General features: G+C 29.4%; 6 protein-coding genes across 6 annotated transcripts; 3 read left to right on the top strand and 3 right to left on the bottom strand.

The window, feature by feature from the left end:
• Positions 1 to 1,060: 1,060 nt before the first annotated feature.
• Phum_PHUM513160 (uncharacterized protein) lies at positions 1,061 to 3,313 on the top strand (the record flags this gene model as incomplete). The annotated part of the gene is given in 2 exon segments (XM_002431086.1): positions 1,061 to 1,142; positions 1,158 to 3,313. 2 exon segments carry the CDS (start codon positions 1,061 to 1,063, stop codon positions 3,311 to 3,313), a joined length of 2,238 nt encoding a protein of 745 aa, XP_002431131.1.
• A 2,366-nt stretch (positions 3,314 to 5,679) lies between these two features.
• Phum_PHUM513150 (uncharacterized protein) lies at positions 5,680 to 6,600 on the bottom strand (the record flags this gene model as incomplete). The annotated part of the gene is made up of 2 exons (XM_002431085.1): positions 5,680 to 5,993; positions 6,096 to 6,600. The coding sequence occupies 2 exons, from the start codon at positions 6,598 to 6,600 to the stop codon at positions 5,680 to 5,682; spliced, it is 819 nt and encodes a 272-aa protein (XP_002431130.1).
• Positions 6,601 to 7,270: 670 nt separating this feature from the next.
• Positions 7,271 to 9,784, top strand: Phum_PHUM513140 (Cytosol aminopeptidase, putative; the record flags this gene model as incomplete). The annotated part of the gene is made up of 7 exons (XM_002431084.1): positions 7,271 to 7,313; positions 7,486 to 7,591; positions 7,683 to 8,018; positions 8,132 to 8,415; positions 8,491 to 8,637; positions 8,708 to 9,280; positions 9,699 to 9,784. The coding sequence occupies 7 exons, from the start codon at positions 7,271 to 7,273 to the stop codon at positions 9,782 to 9,784; spliced, it is 1,575 nt and encodes a 524-aa protein (XP_002431129.1).
• Positions 9,785 to 10,874: 1,090 nt separating this feature from the next.
• Positions 10,875 to 11,174, top strand: Phum_PHUM513130 (uncharacterized protein; the record flags this gene model as incomplete). The annotated part of the gene is made up of 2 exons (XM_002431083.1): positions 10,875 to 10,936; positions 11,003 to 11,174. 2 exons carry the CDS (start codon positions 10,875 to 10,877, stop codon positions 11,172 to 11,174), a joined length of 234 nt encoding a protein of 77 aa, XP_002431128.1.
• Positions 11,175 to 11,986: 812 nt separating this feature from the next.
• Phum_PHUM513120 (glutamate receptor delta-1 subunit precursor, putative) lies at positions 11,987 to 16,394 on the bottom strand (the record flags this gene model as incomplete). The annotated part of the gene is made up of 17 exons (XM_002431082.1): positions 11,987 to 12,081; positions 12,221 to 12,378; positions 12,714 to 12,792; positions 12,871 to 13,051; positions 13,136 to 13,356; positions 13,424 to 13,586; positions 13,673 to 13,906; positions 14,006 to 14,072; positions 14,318 to 14,424; positions 14,503 to 14,736; positions 14,807 to 14,970; positions 15,060 to 15,225; positions 15,306 to 15,411; positions 15,506 to 15,623; positions 15,705 to 15,953; positions 16,058 to 16,204; positions 16,298 to 16,394. The coding sequence occupies 17 exons, from the start codon at positions 16,392 to 16,394 to the stop codon at positions 11,987 to 11,989; spliced, it is 2,586 nt and encodes an 861-aa protein (XP_002431127.1).
• Positions 16,395 to 20,928: 4,534 nt separating this feature from the next.
• Phum_PHUM513110 (Docking protein, putative) lies at positions 20,929 to 24,109 on the bottom strand (the record flags this gene model as incomplete). The annotated part of the gene is made up of 3 exons (XM_002431081.1): positions 20,929 to 22,592; positions 23,640 to 23,793; positions 23,957 to 24,109. Coding segments are annotated over 3 exons (1,971 nt in total), but the record flags the coding sequence as incomplete, so codon positions are not given.
• Positions 24,110 to 24,433: the final 324 nt, after the last annotated feature.

Here is a 24,433-nt window from a genome sequence, read left to right as displayed (position 1 = left end):
TAACCTGGGATTGATGAAAAATGATCTTTTATTGTCATTGTTTTGACGATTATCATTAAGTAAGAACACATTACGACCTTGGTGAATCCATTTTATCAATTCTCGACTGTATGGATTAATCGATGATTTCAAGGTCTCATCACCAACACATAAATACAAGGGTTCACGAATATCATTATTCACAAAAATCACTGTAAATAAACCGACGGTTTCGTTAACAAAACGGGGATGAAAAAAAACACTTTTCAAATCATCGATTCCACTGTCACAATAATCTCTTTCGTTACCGGTTTCATTCGTCAACCGTAATAACATTCGGGGATGTAAATTTTCACCCTCTATTTTAATTAAATAATTAAAACTTATATTATAACTTAGATTTTGTACTGATTTATATAGGACAGTTACTGAAGTTATTGAAGGGGGTGTAATTTTACTTATTTGACATTTCACATAATAAAAAAACGTAAAAAAACAAATACATTTTATCACAAAAAGAGATATACACCTTGCCATAGCGGAGTACTCTCGATAAGTACATTTTTTTTTTCTTTATTTTTTTTTTGTGCACATGCAGAATCCGCTCGGTTGCCAAATTTATTATTTATGTTCTCGCACCGAATTTAACTGTAACTATCTATTTTGTCATGTTTATTAACAAGGAAAAAACTTTTTTTTAAACGAAACAAATTAAAATGGATGTAAAAATTATACCAAATGAAAAGTTTTTATTTAAATACACGATTTTATAAAAGTGTCGACAAAATGAGAAAGATAAATATGACAACACTGTAAAGGGCGCAACTTTGAAAAGAAAGTTTCTAGCCTGGTGTTTATGTGTGTGTATTTTCCCTCCAAATTTATTTGATTCCTCTATTGACTGCGGCATGTCTTAACGTTTTATACAATTGTCAGTACAATAATTATATTATTTCATCAGTACAATATGACTTTTAATTGTAAGTAAAATATTAAATACGTATATTATTTTATAAAATAAAAGTTTTTATTTGACCGTTTGTAATAGAATTGGAATGAGAAGATATTAAATTGGATAACTATGAGACGAAGCTTTGCACCTAGTCAAATAGCTTTGGGAAAGAAGCGAGAATTGGAAACGACGGATATTAGTAGTAGTAGTAGTATTTCTAAAGGAGAAAGTAAAAGGAAACGGAGATGTGCTCAAGAAGTTCGAAAACCATTAATATCAACTCAAAAGTTTCCAAGTCTCATAAATCAAATGACATGTTCATTTGAAAATGTTTCGAGTCACGAAGATTTCATACGAAAAATATTATCTAAACCGTTCAAAATACCAATACCAAACTATCAGGGAGGTTATAATTGTAGAGCTTTAGGAATTCGTAGAAATGGAGGAAGGAGAGCTTTGCATGATCCGGATGAACCGAATGCTTTAATATTATTTTCCCCTCCTGAATTCAGTGCTCATGAAAAGCTTAAAACTAATTCAGAAGAACAATTAGTTCATGTTGTTGTAGATCCGATGTTATCTAATGTATTGAGACCTCATCAGAGAGAAGGTGTAAAATTTATGTATGATTGTGTGACTGGAGTAAAAATAGAAAATGCTTATGGCTGTATTATGGCTGATGAAATGGGACTTGGTAAAACTTTACAGTGCATTACATTAATGTGGACTCTGTTAAAACAAGGTCCAGATTGCAAACCATTAATTGAAAAAGCCATAGTTGTAGCACCTAGCAGTCTCGTCAAAAACTGGTATAATGAAATTAACAAATGGCTTAAAGGAAGGGTAAATGCTCTTGCCATTGATTCTGGCAGCAAAGACGATATCGATAGGAATTTACAATCTTTCATGAACACTTATTCTCGCAGACCTGTCAACCCAATACTTATAATATCATATGAAACATTTAGACTTCATGTCAAAGTCCTTCATAAAGGTGAAGTTGGCTTGGTATTATGCGATGAGGGTCACAGATTAAAAAACCATGAAAATCAAACATATCAAGCATTAATGGGTCTCAATGCTAAGAGAAGAGTTTTACTATCTGGCACTCCGATACAAAATGATTTGCTCGAGTACTTCAGTTTGATACATTTTGTAAATCAAGGTATTCTCGGTACTGCTGCAGAATTTAGAAAAAAATTTGAAATTCCTATTCTGAGAGGGCAAGATGCAAACTCTACCATCGAAGAAAGAAAAAAGGGACAAGAATGTTTAGAACAAATGGCTGCTTTAGTTAATAGGTGCCTGATAAGAAGAACTGCTGCTTTGTTGTCAAAATATTTACCTGTCAAAACTGAACAAGTTATTTGCATAACATTAACAGGATTACAAAAGCAACTTTACGAAGATTTTATTGCATCAGATGCCTTAAAGAAAACCGTGCGAGAAGAAAAAAATAGCAAAAAGGGAATGAGTTTAACGGCGTTGTCCGCCATAACGACTTTAAAAAAATTATGCAATCATCCAGATTTAGTGTACGAAAACATCATGAAACAAACAGAAGGATTTGAAAACGCTTTAAAATATTTACCTGAAAAATACGACATTAAAAATGTAAGACCTGAAATGTCAGGGAAACTCATGTTTTTAGATACGTTGTTAGCTCTTATCAAAGCCACGACAAACGACAAAATCGTCCTGGTTTCAAACTATACCCAAACGTTGGACTTATTCGAAAAGCTGAGTCGATTTCGTAATTATCAATACGTTCGTTTGGACGGTTCGATGACGATAAAAAAACGTGGGAAAGTTGTCGAAAAGTTTAACGATCCCGAAAGCAAAGATTTCATATTCATGCTCAGTTCGAAAGCTGGAGGATGCGGTTTAAATCTCATAGGTGCGAATAGACTCGTCATGTTCGATCCCGACTGGAATCCTGCCAACGACGATCAGGCTATGGCTAGAGTATGGAGAGACGGTCAAAAAAAACCCTGTTTCATATACAGACTTCTTAGCACTGGTACGATCGAAGAAAAAATATTTCAGAGGCAAGCACATAAAAAGGCTCTGAGTTCGACGGTTGTCGATAACGAAGAAGACGTTGCGAGACATTTTTCCCGAGACGAATTAAGGGATTTGTTTAAACTCGAAACGGGAACGCAAAGCGACACTCACGACAAATTTAAATGCACGAGATGCATGAACAAAATACAAATCAAACCACCTCCCGAAGGAACGGATTGCACGTCCGATTTATCCTTGTGGCATCATTGCTACGATAAAAAAGGTTTAGTCGATCCTCTTTTGAAAAAATGTTGGGAAAGTGGAATCATATCCTTTGTTTTTCATCACAATTCTCACATACAAAAGGACATACCTTGATTTGTTTAACGTTACAAATTTTAATCATTTTTTCTAAAAAAAAAAAAACAAGTGAGTATGACAATGACGAAATGGGAAGAGAAAACCTTTGGAATTATTTACAATACCTTAAACCGACAACAGAAATCCACAATATACCTGTTTCCCTTAAATTTAATTGGTAATTTCATTTGTCCATTTCAGGCAAAGAAAAAGTCGAAGAATATTTAATGAAAACTCTCAATCAATTTAAACCTATCGAATATAAAAAAATCGTACCTGAATTTTTCGAAATGCCCTATACGATCATCGAAAACGGAATAAAAATTCGAAGGTTGCGTAACACGACGGAAATGTGTGCGGAATTATTATTTCTCGAAATAAAAGTAAATTAATTAACGACATTTTTTTTTTGATTGAAAGAAATTTGCAAATTTGAAATCGATTATCGAAAAATTTAAATTTAAAAAATTTGCGCGCTTTTTTTTTTTTGTTTGTTTCCAGAAAGCAAAATGGGATGTGAAAGATATATTAATGACAGCATTCGATTTGGAATTGGAACGTAAGTTGACAATTGCTCAGACATCGATTCGAATTATTAAATATTAATAATAATAATAATTTATATAGACATGATGTCGCATTCTATTAAATTTAAATGGACGGCAAATAAATTTGTGGGAACTTCGAACCTGGGAGAAGAAGATCTTTGCGATTTGTTACAGAGAACGATAAGGAGTGAGAATAAAGATGCTGTGAGTGGTAGTTGTTTAAGAGAAGATGAAGAAGAAAAATTTAAATTTTGTATATTTACCTTTTTTCCTTTTTTGGTTGTAGTTGGTTTTGGTGAAGAAAGTCGACGACCTAATATGGATATCATTGGTTTTTAAAGATTTGAAAAAAATTGGAATTTATGAAAAACCTCGTTATGCCGTCATTTCATCCGATGGAAGATATTTTTTTATAAAAGATAAAAGATCAGCATTGATAGGAGAGGTAAAATAATAAGAAAAATTTTTAATAAAATAATCCGATTAAAATAATAAAAGAATTGTTTTCCTCCTCCATCATCATTAGTATTTGGTCGGGGCTTTAAGATACGACAAAAGTAAAATGATTAAATTATCGGGAAATTCATTGGACTCCCTTTTGAAATTGTTGAGAAGAAAGGAAAATGTGGATTTGTCCAACAGACCCGTTTTCACGCAGGGAGAAGCCATCGAAACAGAACAAGGAATCGATTTCACGTTGAAAAAAAGTTATTACGATTATTATAACGAATGCGTGGATAACGACGATGATATCGATCTAAGGAGTTATACGGTAACGGTGAGTTGAAATCCCCAAAAATTCCCGATTGTGGATCGTCATTATTATTATTATTATTTTTTTCTCTCCCGATTGCAGTCCGTCGGTGTTCCGTGGCTCGGTGACGACAATGAAGTTTTGAGAAAGATGGAATTCAAATCCGCCGTTAAAATATTAGGAAACGTGCCGAACGTGATTAAAAATTTACCCGTCACATCGATAGCCGTACCACCGCTTCCGAATTATTTAAAAAATTATTCCGTCATGGGAAGAAATGTCGTTTCGTTGAAACCGTCGAATTGAAATTTCGGGATTTTCTCCTCCTCTTTTTCGTTAATGTCGACGTAACGTTGTTGATCTATTCGCGGATTATCTACCATTAAGCCATTTTTTATCTGCAAAACGGCAAAGAGACGATTATCCTGGTACGCATCAACGCGTGTTTTTAAAGAACGAAACCTTCGGTACAGCAGCCATCTTGTTTCGTGTATAAATAACTCGAGTGCAATGTCCGTCATCATGAAAATTAATGATTCTATTCCGTTTTACGATTCATACGTTATTATTTGTATTTCTTTTTTAATTGAAAAACGTGCCAAATTTTTAAAATTGTTATTTGTGTGTATTTATTATTATAAAAAATAAATTTCATTAAAAATAATAATAAAACTAACTGGCTATTTATCTTTTATTTTATAATAGAAACCGAGAAAAATTAAATTGATAGAAAAGTACATTATTACGAAAGAAAAAAAAATATATTTCATAATCGATTTAAATGATATTAATAATTGTATAACGTGATTTAATAATTTATAAAAATCAATAAATTAATAATTTACTATAAATTTAAATAAATAATAAATTTTTTTCCGATTATGAGTGTATATTTGAAATATATATTAAAAATTAATATAATCGATTAGAAACTGATTGATTTGTTTTTTTTAATAATGAAAAAAAATTCTGCATTGTATGAAGACCTACAAAAATATATATATCTATGTATATGTAAATTATTTAAAATATGTATATGTATATATAATTATCGAAAAAAGATTTCCTAAAATTTATTAAGTTTAATATATAACTGGAGTCAATGAAATTTTAAATGGTCCTGGATATACTTTGGCAACATCTCTTAAAAATCTTTTAAATTTTTCTCCTATAGATAATGATTCGATAGGATGAAAGTATAAATATTGAAACATGACAAAATCTCTAGTTTTATTTTCTTCATCTTCGCTAAATTTTTTCCCAGTACGCCATAAGCATTTTTTAGGTGTCGATACGGCTGCGACAGAATCGTTTAAACTTTTAACAATTTTAATATTATATTTTTCAGCGAAATCATTTTCACCATCTGATATTTTTGAATAATCGCTAAAGTTATCTACTAATAACGTAGTACCAGGCAATATGAATTTTTTAATTAAATAAATTAACGTTGAGGGTTCCTTCGAGTGAACTTCGACTAAAAAACAATCATCATTACCCTGATTGACACCTTCTAAAAAACTGACTATCCTCTTTTGTTTGTCTATAAATCTGTCAATTTGATAATTACACAGGCTAACTATTTCATTGGGCCCTCCAATGGGCTTCGTCCTGTTACTGACTATCGTGTAGCACACCTCTCTACAAAATTGATAATAATCCATGACTGTAGATTTACTTAATTTAAGTATTTCCGATGTTTCACCGACCGTGTCACCTTTTATCCAACAGTATATTAATAATATGTTTTGTTTGACGCTTAAATGAGATCCGAAAAACCACGTATTCTTTGTAACTGACCATTTTTTCCTACATTTTTTCCTTGAGCAACGAAGTGCGTATGGAATTTTTAAACCCTCGTGAGATCTTTTGTACCATCCGACGTTTCCAATATTGCACACGGGACAAATAACATGTTTTTCCGGTAGTAATTTCCATTGTAATGCAAATTCTATAGCCTCTTTTTCAGTGTCAACTAACTTATTTAATTCTTCAAATAACATTGCATTGTGAAACGAGTAAACAGAGTAGAAGTATATGTAAATACTACGAGCCAATCAAAAACGTCGCGACTCCGCGTTGAAGAAGGCGGTGAAATGATAGAAAACCGCGCTTTTTCGTCCGACATCTTGTTCGAAAACAAAGTCGGTTTTTTTTAAAATTTTTTCAATAAGAAATTTTGTATTTTACGATTGTTTTTCGCACGAGGTAAAATAAAATTCTAATTAATTCATTCGAAAAGTGATTAATTCTTTAAATAACGATAATTAATAACTTAAAATGTCTTATTTTAAACGTTAATTACAAAAAAAAAAAAAATTTCCAAGTTTCCAATAAGATTTCGTACGGGGGGAAAAAATTGTACGTTAAATAATAAATAGAAACCGTTAAAATTTTACCACGAGATGAGTTAATAACGAATAATTATTGAATGGATTTAAGATTTAATACAAAGAAGTAATTACGAAAATGATATTTTTAAATTAGCAAGTATCAATAATTAAAAAAAAAATCGTCTGCTTTGATTCTAAAATTGAAAGCGAGAAAAAATTGTATGATAAATAAATTATTTACTCAATTGTTATAAACACTGTTGGTTTTTATTTTTTTTTAAAAAATTTTTTTTAAGTGCAATGTTTTTTAGAGTTTTTAGGGCTTACGAAAAGCATAAAAATGCTTTCAACATTCTCAAAAGATTTCGAAGCATGGAAAGAGGGTGCGATAGGTCACACGACAACGTTGCTAATAATTTATGCGAAGATTGCGATCTAACAGGAAAGGTACCCATCCACAAATTTCATTCATTGGGGAGGGGGGGCTGGGGGGCTGGGGGGAAATGACAAAAAAGATTTGAATCAAACATTTTTTTAAAAATAATTTTTAGAAAGGGCTCGTACTCGGTGCTTTCATATGCGGAGATGAAATGAAATTAAGTAACAGCGCTCAAAAATTTAACGAAATCACTGGTTGTAAATTAAGTGATTTTTTAAGTGAGTAAGTATCAAAATGAATATAAAATAAATAAAAAAAAAAAAATGTCCCGAAGGGATAACAACACATTTGTAAAAAAAAATTACATTTTCAGCTTGAGTACGCCTATGAAACTTGGAAATTCGGTTACGTTCACAAATTTAGACCCTGAATACTTTAACGTTTGCGTTGTGAGCGTGGGAAAAGAAGAAGTCGGCTACAACAGAATCGAAGAACTCGACGAATGTAAAGAAAATGTAAGAATCGCCGCGGGTACGGGTGCCAGAAGACTAAGAGAAACGGGAGTCACCTGCATCAATTTCGATGGTATGGGTCATCCGGAATCAGCTGCCGAAGGAGCTCAACTTGCTGTGTGGAGATATCAAGATTTTAAATGTAAAGATGATCAATTAAAAATAGCCATTGTCGACTTGTACGGAGATGATGATAAGTGAGTTGTTCCTTGCGAATACATTACTCAAATACGGAAAAACGATAATCAATGCTGTCAAGGTATTAACATATACACAGGTACACTCAAATAAATTAACATTTTTTTAACAGGGAGGCGTGGACAAGAGGTATTTTTAAAGCTGAAGCACAAAACATAGCAAGAAAAATGGCTGATTGTCCTCCAAATTGTATGACTCCAGCAGTTTTTGCTCAAACTGTTATCGATCTATTATGTCCTTGTGGTGTACAAATTGAGGTAAGAGATAAAGATTGGTTGGAGACGAAAAAAATGAATGCCATATTGTCAGTTGCTAGAGGATCCTGCGAACCTCCCGTGTTTTTGGAACTTGGTTATTGTGGTGGATCTCTTGACGAAAAACCGATACTTTTGATCGGTAATGATACTCTTCCTTCGAAATAAGTATGTCCGATTGGTGATTATTTATTAAACGACGTCCATTTCGATTTAGGTAAGGGTCTCACATTCGACAGCGGTGGCTTGTGTTTAAATGCTCCTCGCGGAATGGATGAAATGAGAGCTGACATGGCTGGAGCTTCGGTTATAGTCGGTGTTATAAAAGCAGCTGCTTCCATGAGTTTACCGCTTAATATCAGAGGTGAATCCCTCATCGAATATCATTAAACGATAATAATGATAATATAAACTTAATAATAATGTTTATGCAGGTCTAATTCCACTTTGCGAAAACATGCCAAGTGGTATGGCATTGAAACCCGGAGACGTTATTCACTCGATGGCTGGTAAAACCATATTAGTGCAAGATACCGGTCACGAGGGTAGACTTTGCATCGCGGACGCCATGACGTACGGTCAAATAGAATACAAACCGAGAATGATGATAGATATAGCGACCCTTACGACGGGAATGAAAAAAGCATTGGGAGCCGGTGCGACGGGTGTTTTTTCAAACGACGAAGACATATGGAAAGAACTTCAAAAAGCCGGAAGCATAACCGGAGACAGAGTTTGGAGATTTCCATTGTGGCAACATTTCACGGATAAAGTCGTTAATTTTCCCGAGGTTGATTTACACAACGTTGGTTTGGGAGTCGGAGGTGGTCCCTGTTTGGGAGCTGCATTCTTACAAGAATTCGTTTGCGTTGATTGGTTACATTTAGACATTGCCGGTACCGGTATGCTATCACACGGTGAAGAAATCCCTTATCTACCAAAAGGAAGAATGACGGGAAGACCGACGAGAACGATAATACAATTTCTATATCAGATAGCTTGCCTCGGTAACAAAGAAGACGATTAAAACAAATAAAAAAAAATATTTTGAGATAATAATAATATTTATATATTATATACTGTTAAAATAAGTTTTTTTACTTAAATATTTTTCGGCTTAATTTTTCACTTTATTTATATATGTGAATTGTAATTTTTTTTTTTTTTTTTAAAAAAATCTATATATTTTTAATTTTAATAAATTCTTTTGAATTCGAATATTATATCCTTGTTATTTTTTATGTCCACTCACTCATCATCACTCCTTCCATATTAATTTTTTATCATTATTATTAAAAGTGTCAGCCATTTTGAAACGAGTATTGAAAAAAAAAAAAAACATCAACGACCTCAATTATACGAAGAATTTTTTTTTCAAATGAATTTTACGTGTGTCTGTATTATAAAAATTGGAAAAAGAAAAAGGAAAAGGAAGAAAATATGGTAGAAATAATAAAAAAAATGATTTTACGTTCATGGTAGCACGTAGCTCACACGCAAGTTCTTCGTGAAGGAAATTTTCTTAGAAGGTTAGACCATTATTATTAGGTTTGTCTTCATCACAAGTTACCAAACTTGTTTTTTTTTTTTTTTTTTTTTGTAAATACGAGTGGTATATTAGAGGACGTATCAAATGATTGTCTCTCCATTTCGCTTTTACATTTTTCTAATATAACAAGTGTTAATTTTGTTCTTGTGCTTATTCTTGTGCTTCTTGTGTCTCTCTCTCTCTCTCTGTGTGTGTTTTAAAGTGTTTTCTTAGTTTTTTTCACAAGCTTAAAAATTTTTTCAATCAAGATCAAAGTGTTTAAATTGTCCATGAGTAAAAATTCAGGAGTTTCTCAAGTACCGTTGAGGTTCTTTCCTACAGTAAGGTTAGTAGTCATCAACTACCAAAAAATTTTTCCTCTACTATTCGATTCCTTTGGATAACGGATCCAGTTGGATAACAAAAAATTTTCCATTTTTCCATTGTTTATTCTTAAATATATATAAAATAATGATGATTCCACGTCTTGAAATTTCTCAATCTTCCAAATCGTTTCAACATGTTAACATAGTTACTCAACAATTTTTTTTTTTTTTTTATGATCCAACTTTCTAAGAATGGAATCTTATTATAACAAACGAATTTAAAAATTTCATTTTCCATCCTTTTCCATCGTTTTCCATCCTTTTCCATCATTTTCCATCCTTTTCCATCATTTTCCATTCGAATCGTTCTATTAAATCGTTTTTCTTTTGTTTTTTTTTCAGATTAAGCAAAAATTTAAGAACGAAAAAAGGTAGTCGTTTGGGTAATGCGGGTAATCGTTTAGAATTCCAAGTACTTACACGTCTTCAACACGTACCTTAGAGTGAGTACCTATATACGTTTTTAAAATGATGACGACAACAACCAAACCTTATTCTTTAATTAAAATTTTTCTTGTTATTAGTTACTTGCCCACGCCTAGAATCTAAACAATCATCCCACTCATCATCATCATCATTTATTTAAACACCGTACGAAACTCATCAAGTTATCGAAACATTGTCAAACAATCAAAACAACAACAACAACAAACAACAGGAAACAACCTGAAAAATCACGACTACAAAATGGTTCAAGGAGGAGCAAAACAAAATTCAATAACAAATTATTCATTTGATAAAACGATGAAGTAAGACAAAAAAAGTTTTTTTTTTTTTTTTTTTTTTACTCAAATCTCATTAATGTGGAAAAACAGGTACGATATCATCGAATTATTTTTCAGGGATCCATCACGGAAAAACGTACAAGATAAAAAAACTATGACGGAAAAGGATAAAAAAGATAAACTCAATGAAAAAAATCACTTGGGGTCATGGGGTCCAGTTTTTAAAAACAGGGAAAATTTTAACGAAATGCATTTTTGTTAATTATGGTCGTCGTAGTCGTCGTCGACATTTTCATCACCATCACCCCCACCACCACCACCACCACCACTTAAACAAAGAGCATGCAAAAGTTAACCCAAGCATTTAAAAAAAAAGAAAAAAAAAAAAAAATTTTCATTTTTATTCACGAGCTTATTATTAACCCGAAATGGCGGAAGCCATTTTTAATTTTCTAACGCCTCAAAAAAACAAAAAAAAAGTAAAAAAAAGTAAAAAAAAAAAAATTTTTTTAATTTAAATGGTGTTTGATTCAATCGATTAAAATTTAATTTAGAATTAACGAAAACAAAATTTTTTTTTTCTTTTTTTTTTTTTTTTACGAAAAAAAAAAAAACCCTCCACCATTTTCCTTTTATTTAATATATATATCATATTCAATTACCTTTGATTTTTTTTACAAAAAATAATTTTTTTCCTTTGTTTGTCTCACCCACCGGCGGTAAATTTCCTTTTCTTTCTCTTTCTTTTCTTGTAAAAAAAAATTTTCCAAAATGTATCACTAATTTTCATTTACGAACCTGAAAAAATAATAATAATAATAAATGATAAAAATTTCGAGAAAAAAAATTTTCATTTTAAAACGTTTGTTGTTGTTTCGAATTAAAAAAAATAAGAAAAACAGGTACGTGACGTCAAAAAAAAATCAAAAGTTGAAATTGTATACATCTCGCTCGGTTTATAACAAACAAACAAACAAACAAACAAACAAAAACAAACGAGAAATTGACATTGATTTTTTTTTTTTAATATAAACACAAAATTTAAGGGAAACAAATTGATTTCGTACCTTGATTTCAGGTCGTGAAAGGTTTGATGACGTTTTTTTCACGATCTGTTTTTTTCTTATAAAAATATTCTGTTAAAATAAGAATAGTTGAGAGTATGATACCTGAAATAAAAATTGAACCGAAATAATCTAGGGAAGTTGTATAAAAAATTTTTAATTTGAGTTTATTAATATTTAAGGGAGGTGAGTGGGAGGTGGGAGGTGGGTGGGGGTATGGGGGGGGAAATTGTTTGTTTATTACCTAGGAAGAGGACAAAAAAAGATCCTTGCATATCTCTCATATTAACCGTGTGACTTGTTACTTCTGTCAAACGATTCGTACTCCAACATTTATCTTTTTTTGGAAGGTAATCCTGTAGCCATTTATATATTAATCCCACTCTATGTATCCTTCTTATTCTAAAAAAAAAAACGAAAAATTAAAATTATTTTTTATACTCGCGACCGTTATGAGTTATTTAAAAAAAACTATTTCGTTAGTTAAATAATTTATTAATTAGAAAGTTGTGTCCTCAAATATCATATACATTAATGCAATCAAAAAAAAACCGTTTGTATATATATACTTTTTAAAAAATTATGCAATTATTTATTTAAATAAAATTTAAACGTTGAACTTTGACATTTACAGAATTTATCAAATTAAGTTTTTTCTTTTGCGACGAGATTTCATTATTTATTTATAAAATAATTTAACGAATAATAATAAAATTTTTTTTTTTTTTGATTCTTACTCTTGATCTATACGTGGAAGGTATGGATTTCCTTGAGCAATTACCATAGCTAATTGTTCTTCTAAAAATTCTTCGGTTCCTAACGCAAAAAAAAAAAAAAAAATGGATTAAATGAACACTTAAACGTTTAAATTATTTAAATTAAAAAAAAAAATACCGAATGTAAAATCGCACGTTCCCGTTTCCACATATTGTTTTTTTGTTAAAAATAACATATTAGTTTTCCAATCCATGTAAACGTGTTCTCCTTTTCGAATTTTTTCTATCGTTTCCGATTCTAATTTACGATACAATTGTGCATTATCGTATAATTCCTTATATTTTGGATCTACGTTATTCTGGAATAAATAATCACACCCGGTTAATATTTATAAAATTTAAAAAAAAAAAAAAACCAAACAAAATGAAGTTTTTATGTTTACTTTAAGCCTCAAATCCACTGGCGAACCTCTAACGAATCCCCAATTGAGACTATTTTTTCGTAGAAGGAGTTCTTGTATCGTGTTTATGGGCACGTCCATTTTTGGAAACGTTAAAAAAGCTACGAGATTTCCACTGTACGTCGTTACGATAACCAAAACGAATAACCACCAAGCTCCGACGATAATTCTACCGCTGTCGGCCATGGGTAAATGTATTCCTCCTGAAATAAAAATCATGGTGAAATGCAAATTCGAAACCTGAAACAATTTTATTTAGCCTTGGATTACCTTGTTGTAATAAAGCGCCATACATATACCATAAGCAGTTGGTAACAGTCTGTAAACCACCTGAGGTTCTCGTGTTAAAATAATCATAATACGGTGTAGAGCGATGAAACCAATTTAACAATGGTCCAACGATGGCTACTGCCAAGGCGATGCAAAGCCACGTCTGCGAAAGATTGAAAGCAGGTACAGAATCGAAATTTTTTTTTTAATTTTGAACACATCAGGTATCGTTAATACGAAAAATCTTACGTCTCCTCCGAACGGTGATAAAAATAAAAGAGCTCTGCTTAATTCTTGTGGTCGTGCCACTAAAAACGTATAAGGTTCGATTCCAATTGGAGTTGTAAAATTAATAAAACGTTTGTGTTCTGGAGATACAATAAAAGCAACGGCTCCTAAAAAAACTTTTTTATTTTTTATCGCTTCTATAATTATTTCCCAATTTGCTGCTATCGTTGAAAAATCCTGAGTTCCATTTAACCCCTGTAAATTGTTTGAAAAAAAATATATATTTCCGCGTAGCAAGCAGAAGATAATTCATTAGAATTTGATCTAACGTTTATAGTATAAAAATTAGCGTACCTCGTACTTTGCAGAATCGTTAAAAAAATTTTGCTTGTCTTTTTGCTGTGGATAAATTACAGAATACCTATTACAATAAAATAAATTATAAATTATTATAAACTTAATATTATATTTAAAAAAAATTTTTTTTTCTGTTTAATTTTACATTTTTCAAGGTAAACCGCACTCTATAATTAATAATTGCAGAAAAAACTAATGGGCTAAAAAAAAACTCAATAAATAAATATTAATAATGTTTGGATGCTAATAGACATTTTTTATTTATTTATTTATTTATTTAGGGTAAAAGATAAACCAATGAAAACTCACGAAAAATTTAAACTTTTAGCAAGTTCGTTGACTATTTCAAAAACTAATCCTTTAAATTCAACAAATTGACCAGATTCATTGTGATTAATTATCTGCCACGGAGGATGCTGTAAAAATAAGTTTTTTTAAATATAATTTTTTTATTAATATTTTAAAAAAAAAAATGAGGGAAGATGGTGACTCACATTAAAAGAAATTAGAGGTAAAGAACGACCGCGAAAACCGTGAACGATATGCGGAAATAAAATGTCTTTCATAACATGACCCGATCTCGGATGCCAAAGACCGACATCTTGAAGAAAATCATCGTAGCGCGACTCGCCCTTTTTTCTTATTTCAAATTCTTTACCCCAAGTTTCACCGGCTTTTAATAACCACGTGACACATTTATCACAACCTCCACTTTCAGACAATTTTGTCTAAAAAGAAAAATTTTTTTTTTTGATCGTTGAAAAAAAAAAAAAAAATTGTTTTCTGAACGTATTGTACCTTAATGTGAGAAAGTAAAGAAATGCGACGATCTAATTTTGTAGGTTTTATAGTTTCCCATTCTTCATCAGAAACCTGACTTGATAATTCAATTTCTTCTCTAATTAATTCATTTAATGAAACGGTAAAACTTTTTATGAGTTCATCAACGTGACAAATTAATCCTTCCTAAAAAAAAAAAAAAATTTAAAATTTACAAACGGGGATTTTTAGCTAATGATGGAAAAATTTTTAAAATTTTCAGGTATTTAACTAACGATGCAATCTGGATTATCTGAGGTTCCGTTGTATATGAAAGAAACATTATCGCCTTCCATGAGGAGCGTTGACAGGGCGGTTATATTGTCTCGAATTACATTTGTATCTGGTATTATGTAAAGCCATTGTGAAAGAGGATGAACTAGTCCTGTTGATTTAGCCTAAGTGTGATAGAATTGTACCTGATTCAAATGCATCTTTAGCATTTTGATATGCAAATCAAGAGGAAAACTGGACTTACGACTTCCATGATAACTCCGACAAGGTCACGTTTTGCAATTACCAAAAAATTACTACCCAATATTTTCGATGGGAAATTTGTTAGTATGTTACGAATTTGTTTCCTCCTGGAATAAAAAGAAAATCGCATTTGAAAAATGTTTTCTTGGGGATCTTTTCTTACACGTTAAATAAAAAAGAGACAAAAGTTTATATACATACCTGCTCCATTCGTTTTTTTTTCTTTCCAATTTAAATATTGATACTGATGCTGGATCCACCGAATGAATTGGTACCGACATTGACAAAGCAGACGTTATTCCTTGAATTTCTTCCCCGTCTAAAAAAAAAAAAATAAATTGAATAAAAAAAAATGGAATCGTACACTTGTAATGGTTAAAAAAAAAAAAAAAAAATTAACCGATTGCTGAAGTATCATAAAAAATAACAGCCGATTTCCAATCGATGCCATGAATTGTTCGTATGTCTAAAATAATTTGTGAAATTTCTCCACCTTCTCGAATCAACGGTACAGTAATGGCTTCTTCAAATGGTAAACGAGGACAATCAGCTTCGGTAATAGCAAGATGAAGAATACTATCATCTTCTGCATTACGAAATATTTTCCAAGTATTTTCACAAGATGCGATCGACAGAACGGCTATCAAATCTAAAATTTAAAAAAACACATCAGAACAACAAAATTTTTTTTTTTTTTTTTTTTTTTGTTGACAAATTTAATCGCCATTTTTTTTTTTTTATTAAATTTCTTACTTTTTTTTGGAATCGTGTTTGTATTCGTATGATATTGAACTGTTAAATCTCCATTTTTAACAAATTTTTTCCTTGCATCGGATATAAGATTTTTTATAACAAAAGATAAATCATCTTTCGATGCAAATTTTTGTTCAACTATAACAGCTAAAATTAAAACCCGAAAAAAAATATTTATTATTATTATTATTATTATTTCATTACTTTTCCTTGAGAAAATAACAACAACACGGGTATTACCTAACGTAACATTATGACTGTCGGAAAAATAATTTCCTCCTGTTTTTTTACAAAAAATAATAAGAAAAAAAACAATTCGAAAAATGAACAATAACATTTTTTATTACTTCTTCTTATTATTATTATTATTATTATTATTTTATAACAATCGATGTTATTTAAACCAACCGAGAAAAAAGTTGAAACTAAAAAACTAAAAAAGAAAAAAACAAAAAAAAAAAAAAAAAATGAAATGATGAATTATATATAAAATTAATCAAAATTTTGATTGATTTTTTTTTTTTTTTTTTTCATCTTGGAAAATCAAATAAATTTTTCATTTCATTTCATTTCATTTTTTTTTTTTTTCAATAGTATTTTTGACAATAAAAAAAAAAAAACAAAATTTTTATAAAACAAGGTATCAATATGAGACTACTTTAAATTTTTCATCATGACAAAAAAAAAAAAAAAAAGAAAAACATTTTAAATATTTTTTCAGAAATTTAAATTTTTTATTTATCCTTTTAATTATTTAATAATTTTAAGAGTACCATTTTTTTTTTTTTTTTTTTTTTGTTGAATTACTATTTATAATAATTCCATATATGATAAATTTATAACAATAATAATAAGTTTTCTAAGAAATGGATATTATTAATCTATGGCGTAGATAATACGAATAAGGAAAAACGAAAAAAACATTTTTTTTTTTTTTGCATCGTTGATAATAATAAAAATTTCCAAAAAAAAAAAAAAAATTTAATTTCGCGTGTTATATCAAAAAGTTAATAAAGGTCAATAATTTTTAATTTAATTTTTTTTGTATTGTCTTATTAAGTACTTATCGTTGTTTCATTTTAATATAAATAAATAACAACAAAAATTATTTTTATATGTTTTTTGTTAACTACACTTGCATAATTACTAAATTTTTATAAATAAATCCCAAAAAAACCTGAAATTATTTTTAATAATAATAATAAGTATTATTATAAATAAAATATCTTATAAACTACCTTGACCTAGACTAAATAAAAAATCAAACAACAGAATGTCACTTGATTCATCATCATCATCATCATCATCATCATTATTTAATTGAATTTCAATTGTACAATTGATTATAAACAATTTTAAATAACAATAAGTTGTTGTTGTTGTTGTTGTATTGCATGGTTAAATTTTTATGTTTTTTTATAAAATGAATTCCTATGTACACCCCCATACATAATTAAAACACAAATTATTTAAAAGTTCAAAATGTTATAATTAAATAAAAAATCATTTAAAGTTTTTATATAAAAAAAAAAAAAGGTTGTGTAAGTCCTTACCTGAACTTCAAGGGAAACTTCTACCTCCTTTTTTTTTTTAAGTCATTTTTCTTTTTTTTTTTTTTTCAAATATTTGTGAATCATTTATGTGCATTGGTTGGTTGTTTTTTGTATTGATGGAGAAAAAACTTGTATTTTAACATATAAATGTGATGGCACCGTCTTCAACAACTTTATATTTTATCATTGTTTCTTATTATATCAACTCACAACTGAAATCATTATGTAAAATTATTATTATTATTATTATTCATATATAAAACTCGCTGTGTTATTAAAAAACGACGACACCATTCTCGTGGTCGAGATGTTTTCTTTTAAAGGAATCAGGTCAAACTAATCATAAGGAATTGGGTTAGTCAAATGATAACCATGAAACGTCAAATCGTTTGATGTTTGCATGTTGAGTAATTGATTTGCTGTCACTTATTTTACAAATTTTAAAGAGTTCTGACTAATATTTCTACAAGGGTAAACAAAACTACTATTACTACTACAACGAACAATGAACCCCCCCCACCCCATTAGTCATTAATTACTTTATCAAATGTCTAATTGGTATTAGGTGACTAAACCATTGGTAGCCATTAATGAAGTGGTGGTGGTGGTGTGCTTACTAATTAACTAATATTTCATATGAATTGTATCAAGTTACTAGTTTTTTTAGTTGAAAGTTATCTTATTACTAAGTAAAACAACTAAAACAACTTAAATTGAGATGCTAAACTTAACTTTATACAAAAAAGATATAGAAAATTCCATGGGGTACCATAAAGTATGTAATATAAAAAGTGGGGACAAAAGGGGGGGGGATAACAAGGTAAATTTTTAGTAATTACAATTAAAAAAATATAAATATAATAAATAAAAATATGTATTTTACTAACTTGCCTCCTGAATTTTATAGTTTTGGCCTTACTTAAGTTCAATTTACAGTCTGCTAAGGAAACTCCTAATAAATGCTTCCTTGATGACGCGTCGAACTTCACGTCTAACATTTTAAATAATATAAAATTACACTTAATAAACGTTTGAGGAAAATAATAAACAAATATTAAACATTAAATATAAATAAACGATATTTAAAAAGAAAAAAAAAACGTTAACAAAAGTAAAAGAATAAAGAAGTGCAAACGGTTTTTCAAAATGATTGATGATTGTAGCAGAAGACGTAATTTTGGCGCAAACCAATCAGAAATTTTTTCCGATCGGGCGCCATTTTTATTTGCGAGTAATTTGAAATTAACGGTAATGAATAAATAAATAAAACAATTTTTTTTCTTTTTCTTTTTTAATAATTACAGTCTTTTATATTATACAAAATAAAAAATAAAAATTTGAACAACAATTGTATAATATATATTTTAAATAATTGAATATAGATAATTTATTGTAATTAATTAAAAAAACAATTTCAATGCATTTTTCATAATAAAATCATTAAAGGCACATTTAAAAAAAAAATTGCACGATTCGATTTAAAAATAATAATAATTTCCGTTAATATTTTTATTTTAAATTTTTTAGGAATCGTGAAAAGTAAAACGATCGAAATTTATAAAAATAATTATTTACAATTATCAGGTGTGGACAAAATTTCAAAAAAAAAAAAAAAATACTACATACGTCTTTTTCTACACATTTGAAAGGCACATTATTATTATTATTATTATTATTATTATTATTATTATTAAATAAATGGGATTTTTGTCAAAAATAATTCTAGCAATACTAAATATAATTTTATTTAACTTTTCAAATAAAAATTTTGAGCAATTTATTAATTCTTTTTTTTTTTTTTTTATTTAAAATGTCTTTTATGTAAAATTTTATTGTTTACATATAAATCTGTATATATATATATAAAAACAAATAACAATCATTTTATATAATATTATTATTATTATTTTTTTTTTATTTATAATTACACCAACAAAAATTATTATCATTTTAAAAATGGCGATTTCTTGTTTTTTTTTTTTTTTTTTCTTTATATTTTTTACAAAAAAAAAAAAATACAGAGATCATTATAATAAATTATTATTACTATTATTATTATTATTTAAACATTTATTCAATTTTTTTTTTAAATCAATTATACATTACAATACCTTTGTAATTAATCTTACAGAGTATATTTAATTAGAAATACTAATAATAATAATAATAATAATAATAATAATAATAATAATAATAGGATTTTACATGATAGAAATCTCACAAAAAAAAAAAGAAATAAGTATTAATTTTTTAATTTTTTAATTTAAGTAATTAATTTTTTTTCTCTTTATTGTGCTTTTTTTTAATAAAAAGTCTTTTTGGCACATACAGGGGCAAAAGGGGGGCAGGGGGCAAGAGGGGGGGGGGCAAGACAACACAAAAAAATTCCAAAAAAAAAAAAATTACAACCGGATATAAATAATATAACTAATCCAAAATTTAAAAAAAATTTTTTTTGATTTTACAAAATAAATTTAATAAAATAATAATAATGACTACGACGACGACGGCAAAATTGATAATAATAATAATAATAATAATAATAATAACTGATTAAAAGGTAATGATGGGATCGTAGTTTTAATTTCCTTGTTTTACCGGTGGTGAGACTAAAGACTACCATTTCCGGAATAAACAACAAAAATATTTAAAAAAAAAAAATTACAAAAAACCTGTTATTTAACGATTTCGCAAACTCACCGACAACAACAACAACAACAACCAACCAATCAAAAATTTTCTCTTTTGTTTGTTTGTTTGTTTGTTTGTTTAACCAAACAATCCGACGATGATTCAAAAAAAAAAAAAATTGTTATTGTTTTTTATTTTGAATTAAAGCGCGAAAACAATTCTTTATTCAAATACGATAATAAAAAAAAAAAAAACAAAAATTTTCAACCGGAAACGATTCTGGAAAATTTGTATAAAAAACCTTTTTCTCCTACTCCTCCACCTCCTCTTCCTGTTTTTTTCGACCGTGAAATTTTCAAAAGCATTTTTTGAACAAAATATCCTCTTTAAGCGTAAATTGTGATAACACGTATATATATATACTATCAGATAATAATAATAATAATAATAATAATAATAATAATAGACTAAGTGAAACATTAAAACGCTCTAGAACAATCAAAAAAAAAAAAATTATTTAAATAAATAAAACCTTAAGATAAATTCTCAACACTCAAAACAAAAATAAAAAAAAAAAAAAAATAGATTAAAAAACTCGAATCCTTTCGCGATAGAAAAAGGTTCGATCGTGTGAAATACCATTCTCACACAATAATAATAATAATAATTCGTAATGTGGTACGAAGACTAGACATGCTTCGATTTTGTTATAACAGCATACTCCATGTTATTATAGACTTTGTGCTTGGGCGGAAGTCGGAGAAGATCATTTTGAATTTGATTTTCCGGTTTTTTCCTTATCACGCCGTAGCCCAAATGAGAATCGTCGGCCATACGAAACGTTTCGATGGGTCTTTCGTCGACTTCGTCGTAATCGTGAAATGTATGATTTAAACTATTGGCATAATTTTCGAGCAAACTATATCCGGTATCGGTGGTAATGGTGGTGGTAGGACTCGGACTCGAAGGACTCGAATTCGAATGATTTATTATTATTTGTTTGTAACCGGATTTTCCATTTGTTTTATTCAAAGTGCTACCGAAATGTTGGAGCGTGTCGTAATTTCCAGACACCGACGCGGGTTTGATGGGTAAAAACATAAACTTTTGACACGGTTTGGACGTGGATCCGCCATTTGTCGTCGTCGCCGCCGCCGCCATCTTGTCGTTTTCGTTTTCTTTCATCAATTTCGAATCATCGACGACGTTGTCCAATATTTCGTAGTCCAACGACGAATCGGAAGAATTTATAATTTGACTAAAGGGCCTTTCCGTGTGTGTCATTTCGTCGACTCCCAAAGTTTTCCAAGCTTCGTGCCTGATTTCGACTTCGTCGTAGGGCGGCGTCGAGTTTGAAACGTCCGTGGAAATTAAATTGGATAAACAATTTTGTTGTTGAGACATCGGAGAATCCTGTTTGGCGAGGGAATCGTTTTTCTGACGATAAAATCGTTTCGAACCGGATTCTTCTTCGTTGGCACATTTTTGACTGCTCGAAATAAATATATTTTTCCGGGGGGGCTTCATAGGCTTTGGTTTAAGAGGAGGAGCTACTAACGATTCCGCATATTTTCCCTGAGACTCGGGTGACTCGTGTATATCTATATCTACTAGTGTCGCTCTGAAAAGATTAGGAGATTTCCTACTATTTATTTTATCTAATGAATTTTGAGATACCGAAGATGATTTGGGATGCAGGTAAGGGGGGGCGTTTAACGAATTCAATGAATTCGTTTCCGACGTCGGTGATATTAAAGATTTTTGTTTGAAGGGAAGAGGGGGAGATTCGAAAGAAGATGAATGAAATAAACTATTGTAAGATGTGGCTTTAGGTTTCAAAGGGGGACCCGTGTTAAATTGACCGTTCGAAAGACAATCCACGGATTTAAATTGAGATGAACCGTTTAAATCCAAATCGAGTATGTTTGTGCTCGTGTTGGGTGACGGAGGGAGCGGGCTCCTCGACCGCGCTTCCATACTTAAAGCAGCTTGAAATTGATTTGAACTATCGCTGCAGAAAATTGACGACGACGACGGGATTTCACCGCCCAATAATTTTCTCATGCTTTTCATTTTCAATGACAAACAACGATAAATTTCCTGTTGATTGCTGTATTTGAGTTGAAATTCCCCCTCGCCCGTTTCACATTTTCTACCTGCTTCGAATGTGAATTTACCATCCCTGTATCCGTATTTTCTAATATATAAATAAGGCCACGTAAATAGGAGCTGTTGTTCTTTAGAATCTCTAAGTTGTATTGCCGAAGATGTTAAGAGTAACGTATAAGGTCCAGGATCGAGACCGCAACGAGATGAAACTTCCGACTGGACTAATTCGACCGAAAACAAACCTGAAATTGTAAAAAAAATTTTTAACATACAATAAAAAAAAAAAAAAAAAGTGGAAATTGTATGATTAATAAATTTCTTAGAATCTAAAACGGGAAATTCCGTTTAGAGAGAGCGGGAATCAAAGAGAGAGAGAGAGAGAGAGAGAGAGAGAGAGTGATGATTCCCTCAGGTGATTTGCGGTTTGATTACATTATTATTATTATTATTATTATTATTTCGTCGTTTAAAAAACTTTTTTTTTTTTGGCGTATTTAATTTTCCTGAATAATTTAAGGATCAAAAAAAAATTACAAAACAAAAAAAAAGGGGGGGGGGGAAATTGTGATAATGGGCATTTCACACTTGCCCAATTTTCATTCTAAATCTAAAAATAAAAATCTATACACGGATTTTAATAGTTTGGATATTTTATTTTTATTTTTTGTTGCTAAATCTTATCGAAATTAAATTTATTTATAAAATTTAACCCTGATTCAATTTATTCAATGATCAATCCGGTTTCGTTAACCTACCTACGCTAGTAAGCCTAAAACGTAGCTAAATAACGAGAGTAGCATAAAAACTAGCATAAAATCAAAGAATGGACATTAAATTGTTATGAAAAAGTATGATAAGAATATAAATGAAATAAAAATGATAAGATTTTTTATTATTTTCATAAAGTATTAATTAAATTGTTTCGAACAAGCATACATACATACATACATACATATATACATAGATATTCGATTGGCAATGTCATTAAAAATGGAAGACGATTAATAAATATTTAAATTTAAAAAAAAAAAAAAACAAAATGAAAAAAGAAAGTTATGCTTTAATAAATTGTTATAAAACATTATAAGAAGGAGATCAATAAAAAAAAAATTACATATATAATTTAAAACCTTCTTTACAGAGTGAAAATTATGAGTCATCGATATACTAATAATGAGTTATAAAATTGTTATGGCATTTATTTTTATAGGTCTTTAACATCATATTAAATAAATGTCATTGTTAAATTATTATTTTCAATATTAAATAAAAAAAATAATATAACATACCTTCTCCAGATGGACAATATAATTCATTATCTTCTTCTATACTTTGAGTATTTGAACCTTCTTTAAATGCGACCGATTGAAAAGCAGACAACCATTCAGGCATTTCATTATCTTCGACGGAAGCAAAATGATAACTTGTTGTTCTTGTAACAACCTAAAAATTAGAATTTTTGATTAATATCAATGTTTTTAATGTTATTTTAAAGTGAAAAAATACTTTTAAAGATTAAAGAATTATTCGAAATAAATTATCGAGAAGTCCTTTATCAGTTAAAACAGGGGGGAAAAAAAAAAATGGAGGCACTTACTACAAACACGTTCGGTTGGAGTTTTTGAGGATCTGGAATGATTTTTACACAATTTTCTAAAGTGATGAATCGACCAGAAGTACATGAATTTGCTTCATCTTCATTGTCGAAAAATTCTAATCTTTCAATACCATACTTGCTTGCTTTATAAAGATGGCAATATTTTTTTTGCCATGATTTCTAAAAAGTACAAACGGAAATATATGTAGATCATTTCGAGATATGATAAATACTAGTTTAAATAAGAAAAATTCATTTAGAATTTTTTTTTAAAACTTTTTTTTTACTTGTATATTATTCAATATTTTTTATATTGTAGGTTCGATTTAAAAATTTATATATTCGAGAATTTTAGATAATTCGATTAAAACACTTTTAGTAGCATGACACAATAGCAAAATACACTTTAATACTAAAACAAAATTTGAAATTTAATAAATCATTTAAAAAAAATTCCGGTTGGTAAAATTACACAACAAAAAAAGA

This window comes from Pediculus humanus, genomic scaffold (assembly GCF_000006295.1).
Source record: "Pediculus humanus corporis 1103172108281 genomic scaffold, whole genome shotgun sequence".
Taxonomy (NCBI): Eukaryota; Metazoa; Arthropoda; class Insecta; order Psocodea; family Pediculidae; genus Pediculus; species Pediculus humanus.
The sequence above is the reverse complement of the archived record's forward strand: the minus strand, read 5'-3'. Positions and strand labels throughout refer to the sequence as shown.